We start from the raw sequence: 25,966 nt of genomic DNA on the forward strand, positions 1-25,966 counted from the left end.
ATTTCTTCCCATTCAGTTTTCCCTCCCTTCTCCTATGATCCTCTGCACTATTTCTTATATTCTACATGTGAGTGAAACCATACAATAGCTGTCTTTCTCTGACTTATTTCACTTAGCATAATACCCTACAGTTCCAACCATATCAATGTAAATAGTAGGTATTCATCCTTTCTGATGACTGCGTAATACTCCACTGCATATTATTCGTCCATCTGCTGAAGGATATCTCAGCTTCTTCCACAGTTTGGCTACTGCAGACATTGTTGCTGTGAACATTGGGATGCTTCTAACATATGGATGTGATGTCCCTCCTATTTAAAACCATTACCTTTGGGATAAAGTCTATAAGTTAAGTTCCTTTACTCTATCTGTTATCTTTTTAAAGATTTTATTTATTTTATTTATTTGACAGAGAGAAAAAGAGTGAGAGAGCACAAGCAGAGGGAGTGGCAGAAGGTGAGGGAGAAGCGGGCTCCCCACTGAGCAGGGAGCCTGATCTGGGCCTCGATTCAAGGACCCTAAGATCATGACCTGAGCCAAAGGCAGACACTTAACTGACTGAGCCACCCAGGCCCTCCTATAGTCTGTTATTAAGGTTAATTCTCCTGGGTCTTCAGTCAATGTGCTCCTCTCTTCAAATACAGACACACATACGTGTTTTAAATCATAACCACATAAATGTGAATGATAGGCTGAAGTCTGCATCAGTAGCATTTTGATTCTTGATGTAAAAATATAATTGGGCTTCTTGAAAAAAAAAAATAAACGAGCTCATTTCTGCTGCAAACTGTCATACTTTTCATGCATTTGAGCCCATGAAAATTCCATTTTCTCTGCCTGGAATGACCTTCCCCAGTTTTAAACTTAGTTTAAGATCCAGTTCTAAAATTATTTCATGTGGTAGATCATTATAACAATGGCCTCTAAAGAATCATGTCTCCCTAGGTCAGTGTGACATTCTATTCCTATACCAGAAGGTAGAGTTGGTTTCTCTATCCTCTTCAATCTAGGCTGGTCTTGTGATTAGGTTTGAAGAACAGATTGCATGTACTTAACATTGCATGAGTTCTGGAGCTTAGGCCTTAAGAAACCTTGTAGCTTTTCCCTTTGCCCCTTAGAACTCTGAGAGAATCGGGCTGTGAAGAAGCCCAGTCTAACTTGCTGGGTGACACAAGGTGACACAGAGGAGAACTGAAATCCCATCTAAGAGTCAGCACCACTACCAAACAAATGAGTAAGGCCATCATAGACCTCTAGTCTCCACTGAACCATCAGATGACAAGGGCCTCATGGGTAAGACCGTCGGAAGAACTACCAGGATTACCAATTCATGGAATCTTGATCACGAAAACTAAAAAAATCATTATGGTTTGTGGTAGCTGGTTATGCAGTAATAGAAAACGGATATACAACCTCAGAGAAATGTTCTAGAGCTCCTCAAGAAAAACTCATGATTCTTTCTTTTGAGCTTTGTTCATTTTTCCTACCATAACACATAGCTCATATAATTATTGGTCTACCTGTGTCTGTTTCTTTCATTAGATTAACTGCTTTCGAAAAGAAGAGACTAGGTTTTTACTCGCCTTTTCATCCCTGTGACTACTCTAGTGCCTGGTATATAGCAACCGTGGACATTTATTACCCAGGTTATGTATGTTCCATTTCCTCAATGGCTTTCACTTGCCTTCTGCGACTCATGGTCAGTCATACATAAAATTGTTCGTATCCTCATCATTTTCAGTTAATATTCCCTTCATCTTCTTGTTCTTCCTCAACGGCCCTGGTTTCCTGCAGCCCTCTAAGGCGGTGGCTATTTTCCCTCCCATGCCTTACACATCATAGGTTTGAAGGCAGGTAAGTGACACCCTTGCTTCTCATGTCTTCTTTTAGAATGTCTTCATTCCCTGCCTCTTCTCCCAAAAACAATAAGTTTGACTCTCATGACATCAGATTAAACCACCCATACCTCTTGTGAAAGTCACCTACTGATGCCTAGGCCTCTGTCTCTCATTCCACAAAGATTTTATTTTTATTTATTTATTTTCTAAGATTTTATTTATTTATTTGACAGAGAAAGACACAGCAAGAGAGGGAACAGAAGCAGAAGGAGTGGGAGAGGGAAAAGCAGGCTCCTCACTGAGCAGGGAGCCTGATATGGGACCCTGGAATCATGATCTGAGCCAAAGGCAGACGCTTAATGACTGAGCTACCCAGGCACCTCTCCACGAAGATTTTAACCACAGACTCACAATCATCCTCTCTAACTAACCCCCCATAGTGATTTCAATATCCACAGAGTTCAGTCTTCCCAAATCATGGCCCCTTAGTTCTCTTGACCTCCATCCTATCTCAGTCATTTATTTATTTTTTATTTTTATTTTTTAGCTTCAAAGTATTTCTCCACAAAATATTTATTAATTACAAATTAATTACAAAGCCAGAAAGACAGAGGCCCCCAAGGGCCGGAGAAGGCTGCGCATGCCCACCAAGACCTCACTGTCCAAACTGGCGTGTAGGAAGGTGGAGGCTAGAAGCTAGAGCTGGGGTGGAAACACGGAGATCCTGCCCGAGTTTTACTCCCCAACAAACTGTCACTCTACTTATTTCACTCTAACCTATTTATCAATAAAAGCTTTTTGTCTCAGTCATTTATTGTCATAGTCATACCTCATATCTGTGAACACCAATACATTGCAATTCCTCCATAATCCCAATTTCAAATACTCCACTATCCAATCACCACTCCCAACATTTCTAGCTCTTACTTTGGCCTCCAACTCCAAAACTCCTTTTTCACCAGATTGCAAAGTTTATGGTCATCACTATACCTCATTGTTCCTCACCCATCTCATGTCTCACTTCTATCCTACTCAGTTAAAATTTAATGGTCAATCATTTCAGTTATTCTCTTGCCTCTCTCTTGATTTATTACACTCTCATACTTGCTATAGCCTTAATTAAGTCGAGCTTTCTACCTGATACATGTCCAAATCCAGAGGGCTAAATGTGGCTGGAGAAAGAATTGCTCCTCTTTAAATTCATAAATATTAATAATCTCAAGAGGGTCCTTAATGCTACCTCACAGTCAAACTCTTTTTCCTTAGACCAATCTCTTTACATCCCTAGATGACTATTCCCCAGCTTCTAATCTCTTCTCAAACCTAACATTTCCACCTTTTTTCCTTTCCATATTACTAAGAAAATAGAAACAATTAGAAGGAGACTCCTACAAGCTCCCACCACCCCACCATGCTTATTTGCAACTCTGTGCATCTATTGTGCCTCTACTCCTTTCTATGAATAAATTGTACATGTTTCTAGCTAGAACAACCCAACAAACGTGCATGAGATTCAATCTCTGACCTACTCAATGACATTGCTTCTTAAATTTTTCCTGTATCTCCTGCAGCATTTTCCCCTTTTAGTGAGTCATTGTCATCATCATACAAGCATGTCACCTTCATATTACTTAAAAACCTACATGTCCTGACTCCATTTACCCCTCTAGATTCTACTGCATTTCTTCCTTTTGAGGAAAACTCCTTCAAAGATTAATTAGACTCACTACTTCAAATCACCCTCCTCCCATTCTGGCTTGAACCCACTCCAGTAAGGCTTTTTGTGGTCCCTTTTCTCAGATGCTTCATGGAATATGCATTTATCAAGGTCAGCAGTAGAATTCAACTGCTGCTAAGTTCAAGGTTGATTCTCAGCACTTCTTTTACTTGGTCATCAGGAGCTTTTGACACAGTGGATCACTCCATTCTTCCTTGAAACACTTTCTAGAGAGTCTGGCTTCCAAGAAACCATGTCCTCCTGATTTTCCTCTTCATCACCAGCTGCTCCTTCTGTTTCCTTTGCTGATTTTTATACGCCAGAACATGCCTGCCTTGAAGACTTAGCACTTGCTTTCTGGAATGCTCTTTCCCTCAATATCCACATGACTCAGTCTTTCATTTCCCTTCCATCTTTACTCAAATATTACCTCCTCAGAGAATTTTTTTGGCCTCCCACTCCAAAGTTGCAACACTACTATCCCCCTTTCACACTTTATTTTTCTCTTTGGCTTTTATCTCAACCTCAAGTTCTAAAAATCTTTCTTATTTATTTTGTTGTGTTCTCCATTAGAATCTAAAATTTCATGAAAAGAAATTTGATTTTTTTCATTTATTTCCAAATCCCCACTGCCCAACAATGTTTAGAAAATAATAAGCACCCAATAAATATGTGTTGAATGAGTGACCAAGTATCCTGGGGAGAAAACCAGATGAAACTTCTAAAAAAAATAGTTGAAATGAAACACCTAAAATCTAGATTAACGAGAAAAACATTTTTCAGAGAACAACACATTATCAACAAAAGTAATACTCCCTGGTTCATCTTAAGAGTCTAGCAGAAATTTGATGCCCAAACCAGCAAGGAGGGTAAGAAGAACAACAAACTAATCTTCCCAGGGAAATGGATTTAAAAATCCTAAACAACATTTTATCAAACAAAATCCAGAAATGTATGAAAAATATATCATAGCCAATATTATAATTCCATTTAAATAAATTTCAAGATTAGAGCATACTAACAATACAATCAGCCTTCGTTATCCAGATCTATTTGGTACCTACCTGAGTTCAAAGAGTGACAGTCTGAATAATGAGTTAGGATACTTATGGGTACCTCAGTTGAATTTACTTATTTTTTAAGGTGATATAAAATATTGATTCTTTTTTTTTTGCCTGCTGTTCTATGAATTTTAACCTGCGTGTAAATTAATGTCACCATCACCACCACAATCAGGATACAGAATAGTTTCACCGTAACCTTATAAAATTCCTTCATGTAATCCCTTTATAGTCATATGCTCCCTCAGCTCTCAATCTTTGGCAACCACTGATCTGTCTCCATCACTAGAGTTTTGGGCTTGTTTAGAACGTCACAAAAATGGAATCATATAGAATACAATCTTTTGAGGCCGGCTTCTTCCACTCAGAAAAATAACTTTGAGGTTCATCTAAGTTGGTGTCTGTATCAATAATTCACTCCTTTTTATTGATGAATATGGGTCTACCACAGTTTGTTTATTCATTCACACACTAAAGGGCATTTAGGTCGTGTCCAGGCTTTGGAGATTATAAATAAAGTTGTTCTAAATACTCATGAGTTTTCGTCTACATGCACATTTTCATTTCTCTCAGGTAAATATCAAGGAGTGGGATTTCTTGGTCATATGGTAAACATTTGTCTAACATTTTCCAGAGTAGCTGCATTTTTACCTTCCGCCAGCATTGTGTGAGAGTTCTAGTTGCTCCATAACCTCAGTAGCACTTGGTATTGTCAGTAATTTTTATTTTAATTATTCTACAATTTGGAAAGCAAATAACTATATTTTGATAATGAGAGAAGTACCTAAAATTTTATCTTAAAATCTGGTTATTTGTTTAGGTATAAGGGACACATGTCTATGTGGTAAAATTATGAAGAAAAGCAACAAACTGATAAGGATAAGAGTAGATAATGGTACTTGTGGTGGAAAGGGAGGCAGATTTCATCCATTAGGCTCACGAGGGGCTCTAAGATACTGATGAAACATTATTTAGGAGGCATGGTGGTGGACATGGGTGGCCTGTTTTAGTATTATATCTGAAACTATATCCATGCGTTTGATACACTTCATAATTAATTTTTAAAAATGACTGAGCATACAAAACACACAAAATCCTCAAAGTAATGCAGAAAAATATACTAAAACCATTTCTTTCCAGAATTCAAGTGCAGTGAGTTAGAAACCTAAAAGCATTTTGTAGAATTTGAACGTAAGACTTTCTTAAAGCTTATTCAAAACTAAAATACTTTCTTTAATATATCTATGCTTGTGTACATCTCATAGGCCAAATTTGCTGGTGGGCTATCCAGTTCATTAATGAGCTTGTTTCTTTCCAGAAGCCTCAACCTGTACACAAAAGGGCTGGGCATGGTAAAACAATTCTGAATCACTGGCAAAGAGTAGCTTCTGAAAACCATGACCAGAACTCAACTTTGTTTAAGAAGCACATTAAATGTATCATCTTTACTAGTCACAAATTCTTAGACACACCTCAGGGCACAATCGAGACTACACAACACTTCAGCAGACTTTTCCTATGGCCACCAACATTTGTAAGGAGAATGTTTACCTGTGACAACACTGGGAATTTTGGAGAGAAAGCTCTTGACTGTTCTGATGGGCACACCACCCGTCTTGTCATCTTGCATCTTTGTAATGATGTCTTCGATCTGAAAGAGGATAAAGAAATGTCATTTCCTCCCATAAAGTAATAGTTTATTAATAGCCAAAATGAACATGTATGAATAATAGCAATAAAAAAGGCCCCCACCTAGACAGCCAATAAACACAGTAGCAGGATCTGCAATAAACCAAGCACTGGGGGTGGGAGGGAGGCCACGAGGTTATATATAACAGCATAAAGCACAGTCTCTAGAAGAACAGACACCTAGATAAAGAAGGTAAGGAGGGAGAAATATCAGGATTCCTAATGAAATCCAACTTGTAATTCAGTATGAAATGAAACTCCTCCTTTTCCTAGATTTGGTTTACTTATTGGCTGAACAGCATGAAGCACCTGGCCTTTGGGACCAGTGCAGGATCCAGGCAGAGTCACACAGGAGAAAAAGAAATACTATAAATTAAGACATGAAAAGTTCTAATCCAGAGAAATTAGAGGACAAGTTTCAGTGGCTGATTGTGGTGGTGTGAGGGTGATCACTTTACACCAAGATTAAAGTGGAACAAGGAGAGAATCTGCCCCTTTTGGACTAAAGAAGACCACCACAGCCATGGTGGGCTGTGCCTTGAACCCAGTGAGATTTTACTAATAAACCAAGATATTATGTATGTATGTTGAACACAGAACTGAGAGAGAAGATAGACTACTAAGGATGTAGGTGCATAAATTGGGAAACCAATTTGTAGCGAATAATTTACAAGCCAGATGTAATTTCCTGTGCAGAAAGATTTAGAATAGGATACAGAACAATCTGTGACAAGGACATAGATCTTATTGTTTGGGGAGTTGGGGGGTAGAGGGCACTGGGAAAGGGGCAAAGATGATGCTTGGTTTTACCACACATCTTGCTCCCCTAAGCAACAGAATATCTGTGAAACACAAGGATGATCCTCTGCACACTACCATAAAACTTGCACATAACTTTAAGTTCAGAAAGCTAAAACTCTAGCCCATCTAGTCTAACATACTTGTATTGCAATTTGAGGTTGAATTTCTCAAAATCACATGGCAACTTGTTTGATAGATATGAATAAGTCATTAAAGACTAGGTTAGGATATAGAATAACTTAATAATAAGTTATAATAGCTAAAATATATTAAGAATTTACTGTGTGCTAGGTGTTATTCTAAGTACATGCACATATTATCCTATTTAATCTTCATGATTACTTCACAAGCTAGATTCCACTGTTATCCTCATTTTTCAGATATCAAACCAGGGTGGATCAGGTCAAGTTATTCTAAAAAAATCACCTTCAAAATCACAATGGCTAAGTATAACCAATTTATTTATTTTCTCTTGCTTCAAGTCTATCACAGGTCACCAGGGGGACTCTGCTCATTATAATTACTCTGGGACCCAGGCTGATGGAACAGCCACCATCTTGAAAGCTGCTCATCATTGTTCTAGAGGGACAAGAGAGAATTCTGGAGAATCTTGCATTGATTATTAAATGTCATAGCCCAGAAGTTATATATAACACCTTTGCTCACAATTCTTTAACCAGAGCTAGTTATATGGTACCACCCAACCACAAAGGAGCCAGGGGGTCCAGTTTTCTGGGTGCCGGGAGGAAAGAGGAGCTAACAATCCGTGAGCAGCACCAATGACCACCACAGAAGTTAAACGACCTTCTTAAAGTCACACAGCTGCCCAGCTGAGTTTAAACACAGCCACAGACATCAGAGCTCAGGTTTCTAACCCCTGGGCTGGGCTGCCACTCAGTAAGATTCCCAGAAAACCAGCCAAGCAGAAAAACCACTTTCCTCTCGTTCTTTCTAGGTTTTCCTGAGAAGCACTGATAATGAGAAAGAATCTTAAGCTCCTGGCCCTTTAAGGAGTGGATGGATATATCAGGCTGAGAATAAAGGTTGTTCTCTAAAGACCTGCATTCTGTTAAAAGACAGGATAAGAAGACTTTTCATCCACATTCATGTTAATCGTCTCAGCTTGTGCCCCTACCTTACTGCCCCTAAACTTAACCCGATGATTTAGAGTAGTCTGAGTATTCCTTACTGATAGTCAAGGAGAATTATTCCTAGAAAAAAAATGGTCATATTTTCAAAGTAATCTATGCTTTTGATCAGGTGGGCTATCTGAAACCACATATATCAATTACATTGATGCTTTTTATCGAATGGACTCAAAATCATTGGGAATTGGAGGGAAGCCAATATTTCAATTTACTTAGACTCCTGACTTGCCATTAGATGATAATAATTTTGAGTCTCTGCTGATATGGGCTGGATTTAAGGCTGTGCAGAGGAATGTTCCACAATTCTTTTCTTCCATGCTCTGTGTAGTCATTTCATCTCACCACCGAATCTTAAAAGGGAGTATTTGTTAAAGAAGACCTATCTTCTCATGTGGGCTCACAGTGTGCCAAGGGGTATATTATTTATCAGAGGTTACAGTCAGATCAAAAGGACAACCCCCTTAAGTGACCAGAAAGGCAATTACATTGTAGCAATAGTTTACAACACCAGAGGTGTTGAAGAATGTTCATTGGTCCCCAATTTTTGACTCCTCCATAGTATTAATATTTACCCAATTCCATGCCCTGGCCTCAGAGTGGGCAGAAAGTCTGCCCCTGGACTTTCGGGCTTGGCCACGTGACTTGCTTGGCTAATGGGAAGACACTGAACATGATATGAGCAGAGGCTTTCAATGTACCTGCGTGGTCATGCTCATCTTCTTCTCTTGCCTTCCTGTCTCAGACAGTTGTTCCAAGGTGGGGGCTGGTGGTGAGAGATATCTGGAGCAGAAGGGACCCTACCTGCAGCTAGATAGGTCAAGCCTCAGTTGACCTGCACACTCAGGAGCTTATTGCTATAAACCCCTGAGTTTGGGTGGTTTGCTAGGCAGAAAAGTTGTGGCTCTAGTTTACTGATGCAATGGGGCTTTAAAATAAAGGTACCTATCAAAAATTGCTGAAGCCACACAAACCCTTAGCAGTAAGAATCAATGAGTCCTAGAGGTGGAGCATGCTAAAATCCAGTGCCATTTAAGGATGCAGAAATTCCAATTATACTATCCACCTCCACCATTTACTTAAAAATTCTCAGGGCCTCTACTCTTCTGTAGCCCACTCTTTTGTTGTGTTAGGAAAATTTGTGATAGCTGAGTTTGATTCTGGAACATGGTCTTGTGCAACATCAGTTAGTAATACTACCTCTGAATTATTATTATTATTATTATTGTTATTATTGGTCCTGGTTTCTGATGAAATGCCAAGAGTACAGACCAACCTACCAAAAAATCCAAAGTGGGCTCCCAGGGGATTATATAAATTACAATGGCAAACATTTCAGAACATGTACATATGATCAACACTGTCCTTGGTATTGTTTTAAATAAATGATCTAATTTATTTCTCAGTCTAAAAAGTTACTTAGTAAAGATGTTGAAATTAGGCTGAGAAAGGTTAGATTTCTCCATGAACAAAATGGCTAATAAGTGGCAAAGCCCAAATTCTTGTCCAAGTCTTCCTGACTCTAAGCCCCAAGCTCCATCAAATCCAAGATTCATCTTATTTTCAACCAGTGTCTGCTGACATGCTCTTCAGATACAAGGCACTTAATACCGTTTGCACTGAAGGGGAAGTTCAGCTCAGTCATAAGGGGGTGGAGAAGGAAACAGAGAAATCAATCCAGATAATCAGATTATCAACCATCTCAGGATTTATTTTGGTCCCACGACGGCTGATGCCTAGCTGCTCTGTGTTTTTCTCTTTTCCTGGAGACTTGGTGAGATTTATCTTCTACTGGTAGATCACAGCTCCCGGGACAGGGGAGATGGGAAAGTATCTACTTACATTTTCTTGGCTATTCAGTCCCATCTAACTTTAACACCTTTTGTTTCTGGAGAAGAACAACAGCAATTCCCTGACACCCTTTAATACGGAGCCGTGTGTCATGAGGGAGGATGTTGGACCTAAGTTTCCCTGGGCCAGTCAATGCGAGGCGGCCCTGATTTAACAGCGAGTGATACAGAAAACCTCCTTGGCCAGCTCAGCAGGTTCTGCCAGGATGAGTCCCAAGAACCAGGACAACCTCCTAAAAAGGAGCTCAAAACTCAGCACTGACCGGCAGATAGAACTTTCTTCCGAACAGCAGGACAGATGGAAACCATTCCACCACAGGGTGGGTTTCCTTGGAACTGAGGAATGTCATGAGACAGGAGACAGAATTCTCTGATGGAGCTGTGGGAAGTAAGAGAGGGGTGAGGAGCAGCGGCCACCTCTCCATAAAGTGAGGCCACAGCAGGGGTGCAGGAAGAACGTTGGTCAGAGGCCCAGGAGAAATGCTAGCCTCAGCTTCACTGATTTTCTGTGTCGACCCTGGAGAAGTAAACTCTCTGGACTCTACTGCCTCATCTCTACAGTGAGGAGCCTGGTCACTAAAATCAGATCTCTAGTTCTAAGACATGAGAGGCTTCTCTGGCTTGACAAATGCAAAGCTGTCTGCGAGGAAAGGAAAGGACCGGACAGGCAGTCGGGCCTCTGGATCCCCATTCTCCACGCTGCTCATCTGCCAGGGGGCTCCATGCAGTACCCTTTCCTGAGCTGAGGTGCAAGGTGGTGTGCTGAGCACGACTGGGGAGTTGTGATGCTTTCAGAAATCATTTTGGACAAACGGCATTAGAAGCCAGACAGAGACATGATCCAAAGAGGCCCTGACACTGCTCCTTATTGATCAGTCTGCGCTCGCTCATCTCTGCTGATACAGATGGCCCTCCTAACAGAAATGACTAAGGGCCAATATTAGTTTTGTGTGTGTAAATTAATTATCTGGTGAACTGATTTATTTAGCTTGTCCAATTTTTCCTCAGTGGAAGATTAAAAAACTAAGAATAGCGAAACTATATTGCCATTATTAAACCATAAGAGACTCTTAATCTCACAAAACAAACTGAGGGTTGCTGGGGGTAGGGGGGTAGGGAGAGGGTGGTTGGGTTATGGACACTGGGGAGGGTATGTGCTATGATGAATGCTGTGAAGTGTGTAAGCCTAACGATTCACAGACCTGTACCCCTGGGGCTAATAATACATTATATGTTAATTAAAAAATAAATTAAAAAATAAATTAAAAAAATAAAGATGCAGGAAACACTTAAAATATATATAAATATTATATATATGTATGTGTATATGTGTGTGTGTATATATATATATACACATACACACACATATATATATATATATCTCCACTACAACATTAGCAAAAAAAGTATGCATGAAGGTCTTTTTTATTGAAGCATTTCATTTTGACTTTGCAATCAATTGCCTATTTCTCGCCACTAATTCCTGTCACTCCAGCTCCTGCATTTCATTAAAGACCCCTTCTGTGTTGGTGTCTGTGAATGAGTGAAAAGGACTCCTTGGACACGTCTTTTCAGCCCAGAGGCAGGATTCAGAGTTGGCAAATGATAGTCATATTTCTTAATCCAGAATGTGTATGCTTCACTGAGCATGCTCTGTCCCATATGTGCTCCACGAGATCTGGCTATTTTTCATTTCTATTTTTAAAAACATAGCACACGGCTACTCTCAACTTATAAATGTACTCCGCTTCCCTTACTGGGTTAGTGGACATTTACCGAGAGCCTACAAAGTGGCAGGCAGAGTTTCAGTTTCTGCTGTTACAGAAGTGAGTAAGACAGTCTGTTCCCTTTCATCATGGACTAATACATTTCAGAAAGACTCAGGGCTTGAGGCTCAAAGTTCTCAAAATTAAGGATGTGGCAGCAGAGCCAATTATGGGCTCCAAAGACGCTTGACAGTGAAACACAAAGTAGTAAGAAATAGTACTCTCAAAGGTCATCACGAGGGAAAGCCCCCTCCCCTTTTCACCATCCTGTTCAAAAGACGATGATTTCAAAGGCACGAGGGGAATTCCGAGAGTCCTTGTGGTGGCCATGACAGTTATTGAAATACTTGTTAATTTGTTTTCCCTTAAACATACTTCTGAATCATTGTTTCAGTCTGAAATGCTTTTGATAGAAAGTAAAAAAAAAAAAAAAAAAAAAAAAAGAAGAAGAAGAAAAGAAAAAGAAAAAGAAAAGAAAGAAAGAAAAGAAAAGAAATTCAACCTCTAAACATGGGGGATGATTTTTCCTACATAACAAGCAGTGTGCACATAGGTGACTGAGAGCATTACAGCAGTTACACGAGTCTACTGTGGCCTTTCCCTCATGCTTGCCAGACAGCTGCCCTAGCTCTAGGCATCACGTCCATTTAACAATAAGAAGAAAGGCGGGAAGAAGGGCGGAGTATTGGTACAGCCATACTGTTCCTTTTATCCAGAAAGCATATACCCTCCCAGAAGCTGCCGACAGATCTGTGCTCTAGTCTCATTGGCCAGAGCAGGGTCACATGGCAAAAGGAGCTGAGCAAAGGTTATTCAGGTTACCCAGCCTTCACACCACATGGAAGCACGGGAAGGGGAGAATGGAAATGGGGTTTATTTGGTTAATCAAATAACATTGTCTGGCAAAGATCCTGTATTAAAGAACATTCAGAAAGGATGGTTGGGCAGGCCTGATTCCTCTCTACTCTGTTCTCCACACTGCAACCTGTGTGATACCCTTGAAGGAAAAAATTCATCATTCAACTCCCCTGCTGAAAAATCTGTCCATGGTTCTCAGTGCTTATTCTGTTATAAGCTCTAATAGGACCCTCTATCTTTTCTCTCTATCAATTACCACTTTAACTTGTACTCGCATTTCCCATTAGACTGTTTTTCTCATCATTTAATTCTAATAGTAGGTGACCAGTAAATATTTATTGATGAGCAATTGAATGAATGAGTGCTACATTCTTTTTCAGTTGAAGGATAATCCACACACAATATTACACTAGTTTCAGGTGTACAACATAGAGATTCAATATTTATATACATTACAAAATGGTCACCATGGCAAGCCTAGTCACCATCTGTCACCTGACCAAGCTGTTATAATATTATTAGTTATATTCCCTGTGCTGTACACTACAACCTCTTGTTGTATTTATTTTATAACTGGAAGATTGTAACTCTTAATTCCCTTCACCTATTTTGCCCACGCCCCACCCGCCTCCCCTCTGGCAACCACCAGTTTGTTCTCTGTATCAATGAGCTTGTTTCTATTTGTCTTGTTCATTCATTTGCTTTGTTTTCCACATATAAGTGAAGTCATGTGCCTTTCTCTATCTTATCTCACTTAGCATGATAGCCTCAAGGTCCATCCAGGTTGTTGCAGATGGCAAGACTTCATTTGGTTTTTATGGGTGAGTAATATTCCACTTTGATGTATATATAGATATATCTCATCTTTATCCATTCCTCAATTGATGGACATTGAAACCCCTTCCATGTCATGAGTGCTGTCTTTTTTGAGAGAGAGAGAGAGGCGGGAGAGGGGCAGGAGGAGAGGTAGAGAGAGAATCTTAAGCAGGCTTCATGCCCAGTGCAGAGCCCAGCATGGGGCTGGATCTCAGGACCCTGAGATTATGACTCGAGCTGAAATCAAGAGTTGGACGTTTAATGACTGAGCGACCCAGGCGCCCCCATGAGGGTTATATTCCTAAAGGACTTTATCTTGGATTCCAGCATTAAATGGGATGCTTAATATATTAGGGTCTTTGGGATGATAGTATCTGCACTTTAAAGTGAACTTGGTATTTGCATTTCTAAAGATCATTCTGCTTTGGAAATGGATTATATAAACAGAAATCTCAAGATTCCTCGAACCTCAGCCGCAACGTTCAAAGGATTGCTCCACAGGACCCAAGGATCAGCTGAGTTTAGCAGCTCCCCAGTGTACTCTGCCTGACATTACGCAGGGGCAACGTCAGGGTAGAAGGATAAAGGAGTGTTACTTGTTTTGTCTCCTGGAGGCTTATTTTTATGGTTTTATTTTATTTTATTTTATTTTTTTACGGTTTTAATATTACTCTATGTAGTGCTACATAAGTTACTTTTATGGAAAACATTTTCCCCCATTAATTGAAGAGAAAAACAGACAAGAATGAGGTTCTAGTCAGTGAAAAATGGCTTGTTGATGATATTGTAAGGCAAATGACTTTCTCCTCAGCTTGGCTGGAATAGCAACGTTTTAGAAGGCAGAGTGTCTCCAAATAAGAATCTACTGTTTGCTTGGACATATGAGTGGAGCAGGTCCTTTGGGGGAGCCATCGAATAAGGAATCTCTGACTACAGAAGGCCAGCTACAATGCAAATGAGGAAAATGGACACTGATCCATAAAACATTCTAGCAATGTGGGAGGATCTAAAATCTCTATTATAATCTTCTCAAATTGCCCTAATTCGCATGCCATCTGCTTCTTATTCTCCTCCCTTTATAGAGAAACACACTGATACTTAGGGCAAGCAAATTGTCCAAGGCCAAATGAAGCTGTTGAATACTGGGAATACTGGTAGGAAACCTGGGCAGCCTTGCCCCAGAGCTGCCTCTCCGGACCCCTATACCAGCCGCCAGGACTGTTCCAAGCAGACTTTGGTTCACCTAAGGCTTTAGCGGAATGGAAGAAAAGGCAGAAGATGGGGTCACATCCTATGCTTAAATTTTAGGACACAGTGTGGAAGGCAGAAGAAATGATCCCCTTTAAAGTTGTCCACATCCTATTTGCTGGCACCTGTGAAGTAGGTTACCTCTACCTTATGGCAAAAGAGACTTTGCAGGTGTGATTCAGGTTAAGGTCCTTGAGATGGGTGCATAATTACCCTGGGTTATGCAGGTGGGCTCAGGCTAATCACATGTGTCCTTGAAAGATGAAGACTCTTCCCAGCTATAGTCACTTAGAGAGAGATGTGACCATAGAAAAAAATGTCAGAGAGATGAGACCCTGTTGGCTTTAAAGATGAAGGGAGGGACTACAAGGTAAGGAAAATGACCTCTAGAAGCTGGAAAAAGCAAGGAAACAGATTGTCCCTAGAGCCTTCAAAAGATATGCTGTCTGGCCCAAATCTTGATTTCAGCCCAAAGACAACCGTTTCAGACTTGTGACAACCAGAACTGTGCAATAGTAAATTTATCTTGTGTTAAACCATTAAACTTGAGGCAATTTGTTACAGTAGTAATAGAAAATTAATACATACAGTGACCCCTACTCATGAATAAATGTTTGGAATATTAGTATTCTACATTAGAATGTTGTCCTCCTGGAGAGAAAGTGGGTGAATTTCCCCACATTCCACTGCCCTCTGTTCCTTCTGAACAGTTTAACAGCCAAACCAAGGAGTTGTAGTAGTCTGCTTGGGGGACGATGTCAGGGTTGAGGACAGTGAAAACATCTGTCTATAACCTGAAGTAATTGCTTCCGTGACATTTTAAATGCTTCAGTTTCTGGTCTACCTGGGACCAATTAGATGGGTGGCTCAGAGGTTACTTCCAAGGACTTCTTAAGTGGGTCACAGTAGCCCATTAATTAATGCCAACACCACATTCTATATGTGGAAAAACAAATATCCTTTTTTATGCCCATTTCAAATTTAATCTTGCCACATTCTCCAACCTGGCCCATGAAGGGAGAGCTGGCCCACAGGGAACACCACATGACAACACAGCCCAAATAATTAGGTAAGTAGGATAAAATGCTCCATATCTGAATATCATCTTTTCAAACTAAGTTTCTATAGAAAGATTCTAATTTTAACATGTATATCACCTTCCCCTTACTGCTGGAGAGAGCCTATCAATAGCTTTGTTTCCAAAGACAAACTGGTCCACCCAGTGTCATGGAATATGACCACCATTGTTTTCCTCCCGGAGAGGAGCAAGGAACGTAAAACCCGTCCCTCTGACCCGTCCCTCTGAAACCACCCATTCTTTCCGGTTCACTTGCTTTCTGACTCTAACTCGCCACCTTGCCCTACTCCGAACTCAACAGCTGAAATGGCAGCTGGAGCGAATTTTAGGGCTTGAAATAATTTATGTAAATTATCCCCTCCTCAAAAACCTGCTGTGATTCCCTCTTGCTGCAGAAGAAATGCCTGGTTTCCCACCAGGGAAATGAGGGTCCTCTATGATTTGGTGTCGAATGACCTTTCCAGCATCAGCTCCCAGAATGTTTTGCGTCTCTGGACACACCCATCTGCCAACAACTCCCAGCACTCTCTCCTGGCTCACGCTGTGCTTCCTCTGCCCATGGTCAACCCACCTGGGTTTTAGTCATGCTTCCAGGCCCTGCTCTAGGAAATGGCCCTTGATATCGCAGTCCATGCACACATATGCATTATAAATTGTCTTTATTTTGGGCTCCCTTTTTCCACTCCAAGGATATGAGGCAAGAACCAGAGCTATCTGCTTGGCTCAGGACTGCCTGTTGCTGATACTGGGAAGAACCCAAAGTGGTACCATTTCTTGGTGCTAAACATCTCATTGAAGTTGGCCATTGTACCACCCTTGGGCCTCGGGGGCCCATCCTGCCCACCTCTCCTCAGCTCAGTGACTGTGATTTTGTACAGTGTTGTTTCATCTGACCCTCTCCCTAGTCCATCCTGAGGGGCCCACTCTCTGTTATCTCAGATCACAGCCTCATTGCACCCAATTGTGTCATTTTCTCTTTCCTGGGCATTTTCTTTGATTGTACCATTGTTCAGGTCTGATGCCCTGAACTGCTCCAGTGAACATGAGAGTCACTCCTGAGGGAGGAGACTGAGACAAATCACAGTGTGGGGGCCCTCCCTTCCATAGGGGCAAAATCAGGCAAAGCAACCCTAAAGGAGAATCAGAAGGGGAATCATCCCTTATTCCAAATATATTTGAACACTCACGATGTGCCAGGCGCAGGAAACCAGACAGGCACGTCCTTCCCTTGGGGCTCACCTTCTAGGGCGGAGGCCCCTCTGGGATGTTTCACGAGCCTAAGGAAGAAGGGGTACAGTCCCCCAGCGGGCCGTGCAGTGACACCACTGACTTCAGGCGACTCCGGCCTCTTCTCCTGAGGAAACCCCTGAGCCACCGTGCATTGCATCCTGGAGTCTTGCTGGACCCCGTGGGGCAGGGCTCTGGAGCCGCTGGTGGGACCCTGGCAAGCCTGCCATTTGGAATTTCACATATTAAGCCTCTCTTGATGCTAACGAATGCTTGTTCTGAACATGCAGCGCCGGAGGCTGTTTTCCAGAACATGTGCCTAAGCGATGCCGGACTCCCCTTCCTGGGCTGTATTTCACAGTGCAGTGGTTGTTGTCCCCGCCAGCAGAGTGTGGGTCCTTCCCCTCACCATGTTCCCATGCCAGAAAATGCCCCATGCATCTTCTCACCCCTCCCAAGAAGGCAGAATGTGGCAGCCCCTGGACTTTTTGAACTGGCTGGTCTCTCCCTTTCATTCCAGCCACCAAGGGATTAAACAAACTAGATGAAGGGATGATGGGTTGTTTTATCCCCTTCTTAGGCTCGATAGTTCTCCAGATTTTTTTAAAGGAATTGCTTTATTTCAAGGAGCAACAATTTATTTCTAAAATGTAATGAGTATGGAGGCAACAGCTCTGTGCCCAGCCGATAGATAGTTGCTTCTAAAAAATGTTTCTCTCTCTTCCTTCATAATAGATTTTCATTTCTTCTTCCATCTGAGGCAAGGGAGTAACCACAGAAGATCCTGCGGTTCCCTTTGGAGGGCAAGGGATGCCTCTGAGGCCAGCAGCTGCGACCAGGGAGCCACGCTTCCCAAACAAGTGTCTCTGAAGTCACTTCTCGCTGAGTGGGACCCACGGTGCCTCAGTTTCCAACTACGGAGAAAATGATAATTTCATCACCCAACTCTCCATTAGCCCAAGCTCCCCAGAGCAGGGCTTATTTTGGCCTTGGATCCCAAGTCCCAGCACAAGGCAGGGTCAGCAGCAGGACTTGCCGAAGGGAGGCCCAGGCCTGCCTAAAGGAAGGACAGACGTTGCCGACCAAGGAGGAGGTGTGCTTTTTAATTTCCAAGCCCTTTGCTTATTGCTCCCGAAAGCACAGACTGAAAGAAAAACTTTTTCCAACTCCAAGAAAATGAGATTTAAGGCAGTATGTAGCTCTCCGATTTCCTTCTGATTTTACTCTCAGGAGCCGGAGCAACTCTGGGAAGCAGGTGATGGACTGTCCGCTGCCCACTGAAAACCTGGGGACAAACACTGGTAACTGAAAATAAACCAGGCAAGAGAAAGGAGAAAGGCAGGGTCATTTGCCAACGACTTCTGTTCATCGCCCAGGTGGGGTGGCTTTTGCAGTTACATTTTTGTTTTGTCTTGTAGCCTCCCTGCATCCCTTCTGCAACAGGAGGGCAAGTATGTGCCAGCTGGAGGCTGTGGGCAGAGCAGTGGGTCAGGCCCTGGGAGCCGTGGGTGCCCAGCCTCCACCTATGAGGGAGACAGGTGGGCTGGGGTCCACGTGGTCCTGCTGCCTGTCAGTCTTGAAGTCACCCCGCCTTCCCCTCACAGTCATCAGGAGGGATCAGAGGTAGAACTACCTGGTGACTCTTCTCCAAGGAAAAGGAACGTCTTCCTCTACTCACGGGTTCCAGGAGAATGGAGAAGAGGGACACCTATCAAGAAGCTACTGGATTTGACCCACTGACCACAACAGTTTGGGGGGCAGTGTGTTTTATTCCCCCTCCCCCGGGAGGAGTGCTTTCATGGGGACTAAAACACCTGCGGAGGGGCATCGACAAGATAAATGGCCGGCGGGGGAGGGGTCAATGTCAGCGCTGACTGACAGCAGAAGGACCGAGTCTGGGGTGTGATTTCCACAGGATGCCTCTTACTTCTCAGGAACTCCCTGCTGCAGCTGTGATACTCCTAGTATGCCTCCTTGTGAATCCCCTGGTTATGGCTGAATGGTGTCTGCCCCAAGTTCATAGAGTCTCCCAAGGCCTCGGAATGGGATCTTGGTTGGAGAAAGTGTCTTTGTAGAGCTAATCTCTTTAGAATGAAGTCATTTAGCTGAGTCCTAATCCAACACGACTTCTAAAAAGAGATATTTGGACCCAGAGATGTGTAAAGGCAAGATGTGAAGACACAGGGAGAAGACAGCATCCTCGAGCCAAGGAGAGGGGCCTGGGACACATCTGTCCCTCTCAGAGGAGAGAGGCCTGGGACACATCTGTCCCTCTCAGCCCTTGGAAAGAACCGGCCCTGTCAGATTCCTTATTCCCCAACTCGGTGACTCCAGAACTTTGAGACAAAACCTTTATGTAGCTTTGGCCACTCAGTCTGCAATATTGTGTTACAGCAGTAAACTGATACACTCTCCTAACTACAGACCACAGACCTTGGTTTTTTCCAGCTATTTCTGTTCGGCATGCAATGAAAAAGATTTCTGACGTGCTCCCTACCTCTCCCTTCCCAGGCACCCTCTCCCCAAATGGCTCTTCACACACATACATTCTCCCAGGAGATGATGACTAATTATTTTCGGATTAGACAGTGTTCCATGTGTGAAATTAACTAATTTGATATCTCGTGTATTGTCTGGTCCTCAGGAAGCCACACTGTATACTACTTTGAAGCTCTGGTTTTCTAAAAGCTAAGATTATGTCTCACATTAGGGCTGGGAATGAATGCCAGATTGACAGACCAGATTCACAACTTGGAGGGTCAAGAAAACACTATTCCCCAGAATCAGGAGTGAGGAATGTCATGATTAGAGTTTGCCTTTTGTTTGTTCTAAAACTGTCCATCATAAGGTATATATAGAAACTCCTACACTTAGGGCACAGATACATAGATGAAACACCACACAGTCTGAGAGATAAATGACTTAGCAGCCAAATGTAAGATATCCTGCTAGTCAATCAACTGAAAACTTAAAATACAATTTGGCAGCAAACAAACAAACAAAAGCTAAAGGTTAATTGGATCTTAGGATGGATGCATTAACAGAAACATACTGCCCTTAATGAAGGAGGTGATAAGGCCGTCATCTGCACTGATGAGTCTGCACTTAAAAACGCCAGGTTCTCGGGATGCCTGTGTGGCTCAGTGGGTTGAGCTGCTGCCTTCTGCTCAGGTCATGATCCCAGCGTCCTGGGATCAAGTCCCACATTGGGCTCCTTGCTCAGAGGGGAGCCTGCTTCTCTCTCTGCCTCTGCCTGCTTGTGCTCTATCTCTCTCTGACAAATAAACAAATAAATAAAATCTTAAAAACAAAACAAAAAAAACGCCAGGTTCTCTTCTGGCACCAGTCTTAAGAGGACAGTCATGAACCGTAGTGAACATAAAAGCCAGTGAACTAGATCTTACTGAAAACATCAAATGCCAGGAGCAGAAGTTGGCAGGGCAGTGATTACTCCCTTATTTCAAGTATCCATCAACTTAAAACCACCGTCCAAGTAAAAAAGCGTGCTTGCTCTCAAATGCAGCTTCCACGCAAAAACTAAAGCCCTTTCTACGGTCCTTTCTATGTAGAGATCCTGGAGCTGCCCCTGCCCAGCTCTTGAAGCATTTCCTGAGCCAAGGCATGGCCCCTAGGAGTCCCTTTTGCAACTTAAAATGCACCTAGTCAGCTCAGAAGAGAAACCTGTTAGCCCATTAGCTTAGTCCTCCCCGGGGTGAGTCATTACATCCTGGGAACTCAGAGAAGAGGACCACATAGAGGACTGGGAACAGCGGGAGGTAGGGAGGCAGGAGGAGGGGGGAGTCTGAGACTAGAATTCTAAGAAGAGAAGGCCCAGGTGAGGGGCTGCAGGCAGAAGGGGTGTGGGTGGAGGTGGGACCTGATGGGTGGGGGAGGGGTAAGGCAGAGTGTCCTGGAGGGAAGGGAGAATGGGGTGAAGTTTCATCTCCATAAACCCTCAGAATGGCTTTTCTGCCTGTGGGTCTCACCCTTGCTTTGTCAACAGGGAATCTCTTCCCCTCTGAGGGTCTCAGTCTGCTCATGAATGAACTGGACTGGCGGTAACATGGAACACATTTTTGTAAAAAATTTTTAGGACAGATAAGTCCCTTCGTTTCCCTGAAACCCCAGTGCCGGCGTGGGTGCTATTTGGGTGTCCGTGTTTCCAGGCCCATCCAGACCAGCCTGCTTCATCCCTCCTGCCGTCAAGGTAATGACGGCTCCATGGGGAGGGACGGAGAAGTGGGGAAGAAGCAGTTCTCCCTGACTTGCCTTCTCTGTGGCCTTAACCTCTGAGCCACCTGCCCTGCCTCTTCCCCAGGTCAATGTAGGGTTCAGTGAGATACACATGGAAGCTCTTTCAAGAGCTGGGAGGGGCACACTCAGCCCACCCCCAGGTCCCCCTGTCCCCGGAGAGGTAGAGCTTGGCATGAGCCTCTGGGGGTGGGTCCTGGCATGGTTGGGGGCTTTCCAGCACTGAGCCTTAGGGGGAAGGACAGCACCATCCAAAATACAAGGGGGTTCCCTCAAAATGTCCTTTTTGTGTCAAAGGGACCTCCTTTAGGACCAATTACTTGCTGGCTCCGACATTCTCCTTGGTGTCCAGGAGCCTGGGGAGTCGGGAGGCAAAGGTTCAGGAGAGGGACTGGTGAGATGGAGGGAAACGGCGCAACCTGCATTTGCTCTAACGGGTGTGTCGTGGAGAGAGGAAACTTCCATTGGATAATAACTTCTGACAGATAAAAAGCCTTTGCCAACATGTAGGTCATTTTGGGATGCAGAGATTTGATGGGAAGTGAAATTTGATGTGTGTGTGTGTATGTGTATCCATGTGTGCGTGCACGTGAGTGTGTGTGTATGAACTTGTGACCTTGCCAGGCTGGAAATAAAACTCAGCCAGTAGGCATCTAGGTTTCAGGGGCTCGGCAGGCAGTGAGGGAAGGAGAGCCCTTGGGGAGTGCAGTGGACATCACTGCATGCTGTAGAAAGGGCCCTTTCCCAGGGTTGGTGCTCCACTGGGGCCCGGACCAAAGCACTTGGGGTTTGAGCCCCAAACACCAGCTGAGGGAGATACAGCACAAATTTAGCCCCACAGTGAATTGCTGGGAGAAGCAGGATTTTGACAGTATAAATGGTTGATGGGGTAAAATACAGCAGTGGACACTGGGTCCAAAGGACAGAAAGAAGCCAAGGAGTTGTCTAGAGTTCTGAGCCTTTGCAGAAGCAGGCGTTGACTGTGACCGCCATCTGACTGGGAGGCAACAGCCTTCTCCCAGGGACATACCAGTTAGGACCCCTCTTCACCTTCGTCACTCCCCAAGCTGGCTGACCTGCCCTATGGCTCAGGCAGGAGCCGACCGCATTCCCAAGTGGGTGCTCAGAGTTGACAAAGCTTAGACAAAACGTGAACAAAGAACTTGACTTGACTTGATTTCATAATAGTAATTTTTTTTTCTGAATTACCATTTGCTGCAAATAGCAGCTAGATTACCGTGCATCCTCTAAGCTTGTCCATTCCCAAGGGGAACAGAGGAGGTGGGGGTGGGGCTGGGGCCTGAGACCCCCAGTGGGACGGTGCCCTCCATGGACCAAGAGGCACACAGAACTCGGCCTTGCCTCTAACAAGCCGAGTTTCTATGGGTGATTCCCCAACCTCTGTGCATCAGTTTCCTTTTGCAAACGAAAGGGTTTCAATGGTCCCTAAAATCTGAGCCAGCTCTTCTGATTTCTGTGATTTTGTCTGCCACAGACACAACTCCTCGTGGCTGCTCAGGAGAGGCAGGAAATGCTGCTTTCCCTGAGGAAGGCCCCTGACCCTCCCTCCCTACCCTGACCCCCTCCTTCCCCCCCCAACCCCCCCACCCCTGTCTCTCGTGGCAGCCTCTCCTCTTCCTCCATAGGAGAGCCTGGTTTCCAGCACTGGGCAAGGAAGCATGCCTCCATTCCGGGGTCCCAAGTCAGGACATCCCCCCACATTCTCTGTTAAGTCAATCAGTAATAAAGGTGACATTTTGAACTTCCTACGCTTCATTCTTCCTGCACTCTCATTGCATCCAAACTCCGATGGGGACAGGACCCCGATGCGCGCGGGGAGGTGTTATTGAATGGACTCTGTAAACCCCAGCAATAACCCCCAGGTCCACAGTGTGAGGGCAAACCTACAGCCTGGGTGCAAACACTGCCAACTCTCTTTTTTGGCAAAGCTTTTAAGGGTTCTGCAAAACTCCGCTCTCGTTTGGGAGCCATCTGGAGCCTGTAGGAGCTAAGTTCAAGTTGTTCTCAAGGAGACCTGGTGTTGGCAACGGCCCACCGTGTCTGGCAGACGGTTTCCGCAGCCAAGGGGAAGCTCGGGGGCTGCAAACAGCACCTCCAAAGTAACTCGGGGCTGAACCGTGTCTACCCGGACACGGAGCCAAGAGTCCTATTGGTTAAATAATTCACGAGCCGCCCCGGGTCTGTAAACACAGCCCTGACTAATGTGGGCCGACAGGTGATTTCATGCATCATTTAACTCTTTGCATTGCAGAGGAATGCAACAGATTAGATCATCGGAATAATTTTCACCTTTGTAAACAGCTTTTTTCTCCATGGGACAGAATAATACAAACATGAACCATAAAAGAAGAGGCCATGGGGAAAAATAAAATTGAGTATTTGTTACAAAAATAAATTGGACAAACCCCTTTCCTCTCTCGGGAGTGGTCTTAACGAGAGGTTTTCAAAGGCAGAGGGAGATACTGCTTGTGCTTGGCTCCAAAGAAATTTCAGTGAAAGAAAAGAGAGTGGAAAAGAGAGAAGGAGAGGGCGAGGGAGGGAAGGAAAGTGGGGGAGGGAGGAGGAGAGAGACAGAGAGACAGAGAAAGAATGGAAACAAAAGAAAAAGGCGGTATACCCTTGACCTTGGAGCATGGGTCTGAAAGGAACATTGAAGCCCCAGGCCAGGCAGCCCTTGCCTGACACCAAGAGGAAATGCAGCTCTGTAAGCTGTCCTCCCTGGACCATCATCCCGAGCAATAGTCCATCCTAGTCAACCCTCTAAAATGACAAGTTAGCCGGGCAGCCCCATCTTGCAGAGCAGAGGACGTGAACAAACCCGGCAGGAACACACAGACTCGTATCGATTCCCAGATTGCAAACGAAGGCTGAACGCCCGGCCACTTCTCTGACAAACTGCTACCCTTGGGCAGGAAAGTTTTCCGATTCCGAGGGCAAACAGCTCCACCTTCCCGAACAACAGGGCAGTTTTAGGTGCGGGGGTGCTTCACCGCAGCGAGCCAGTGCAGGTGCAACGGGAAAGGCTTCTCGAGTTTTCCTGACCACGGCTTCCAGCCCGGGAGCCTCCTGTGCCTAGCGCAGTCCCAGGCTTGTCACTTGCCTCAGTCACGTCCCTCTGCAGACTGACCCCTCCAGACGGGCTCTGTTGAAAGCCCTTGCTCGCCTGGGCTGGCAGCCCTGTCTGCATCTTTTCGGATAAATGGATTAATTGGGGGCAGAGGAAGCTCTGCTCTGAGGCATCCTGCAGACCCCTGGGCTTTGGAAAGAGGGCAGACTGACAGAAACTCACATCTTGTCTGGGAAGATGAGACACACCAAAAAGTTTTCAGATGTCACCTCCATCTGGCCAGGAGTCCCTAGGTCCCACGCAAGGCTGCTGTGAGAGGGTTTGGAATTCGTTCTGACGAGCATGCGATATTAAGCTTAGATGTGGGCCCAGAGGATTGGAAATGAAATAAACATACACTAGCACAGATTTTAAAATCCTGCTTAGGGATGCCTGGGTGGCTCACCTGGTTCAGTGTCTGCCTTCAGCTCAGGTCATGAGCTCGGGGTTCTGGGATCGAGTCCCTCCTCTGGCTCTTTGCTCAGTGGGGAGCCAGCCTCTCCCTCTGCCTGCAGCTCCTCCTGCTTGTGTGCTCTCTCTTTCTCTCTCTCTCTGATAAATAAATAAAATCTTAAAAGTCCTACTTAGTGGAGCTATAGGAGACGTTAATGCCCTTGCAGATGAATCAAATTCAGGGAGAGACGTGGCAAAAGCCTTGATTTTTCAACCTGCCAACGAGCGCCCTGGCATGGGTGGGGGAGAACAGGCTAAGACGGTGTTCGTCCTCCTCGAGTGCCCTGTTTCCCCCATTTGTGAGTGCTCAGGGTGCTGCTGCCCTACGGTCCTCACGCAGGTTCTCAAGCACTTCTCCCTTGTTTACAGTCTACCCTTCAGAGTGGAGGGGTGCAGCGGGGAACACCCAGATCGCAGACACACCAATGAAAGACAGCAAGAGCTTGCAAAATGCCCTCTGCAGAAGCATTGCTCCTTCCCCTGGGCCTCCCTAACACCCAATGGCTGTGCGTCTCACACACACAGGGCGGGCGTTCAGTACATACACTTAACGTATTCGTTGTCATGGACAAAGCCCTCTAAGTAGGGGGAGAAGTGGACTGGGAAGTTTAAAACCACCATCCTGGGCTGGAGTCCCAATGATCCTAACAGGGCTCCCGATGTCAAGGAAGCATTTGTACCTACAATGTCAGTCCCTCCCTGACATTGTGCACCTGCTGCGTCTGGCACGGTGGAGAAAAAAAAAAATGTGCATGTTCCCTCAAGGGGTTCATAGCTCATTACATGGGAGGCTTTTTTCTTTTTTAAATTTTATTTATTTATTTATTTATTTATTTATTTATTTATTTATTTGAGAGAGAGAGAGAGAGAGTGAGCTGGGGAGGGGCAGAGAGAGAAGAAAATTCTCTCCTGAGACCCCCAGGAGCCGGGCGGACATGGGGCTGGATGCCAGGAGCCTGAGCGGAAGGTGGTCGCTTAATGGACTGAGCCACCCAGGCGCCCCTATGTGGGAGTCTTTACTCCAACTTAGAAGTTTGATGT

The 25,966-nt window shown here is 44.2% G+C and overlaps 1 protein-coding gene across 3 annotated transcripts in view; it reads right to left on the minus strand.

The window, feature by feature from the left end:
- The window catches only part of RGS6 (regulator of G protein signaling 6), a 554,830-nt gene that overhangs the window by 158,180 nt on the left and 370,684 nt on the right, over window positions 1-25,966 (minus strand). For all 3 annotated transcript variants that reach the window (XM_080809134.1, XM_080809135.1, XM_080809133.1), the window contains exon 3: window positions 6,168-6,267. In XM_080809134.1, coding sequence (XP_080665260.1) covers window positions 6,168-6,267 — 100 coding nt within the window. The remainder of the gene's footprint in view (window positions 1-6,167; window positions 6,268-25,966) is intronic.

The sequence above is a fragment of the Martes martes genome (genome assembly GCF_963455335.1).
Source record: "Martes martes genome assembly, chromosome: 7".
NCBI classification, from domain to species: domain Eukaryota; kingdom Metazoa; phylum Chordata; class Mammalia; order Carnivora; family Mustelidae; genus Martes; species Martes martes.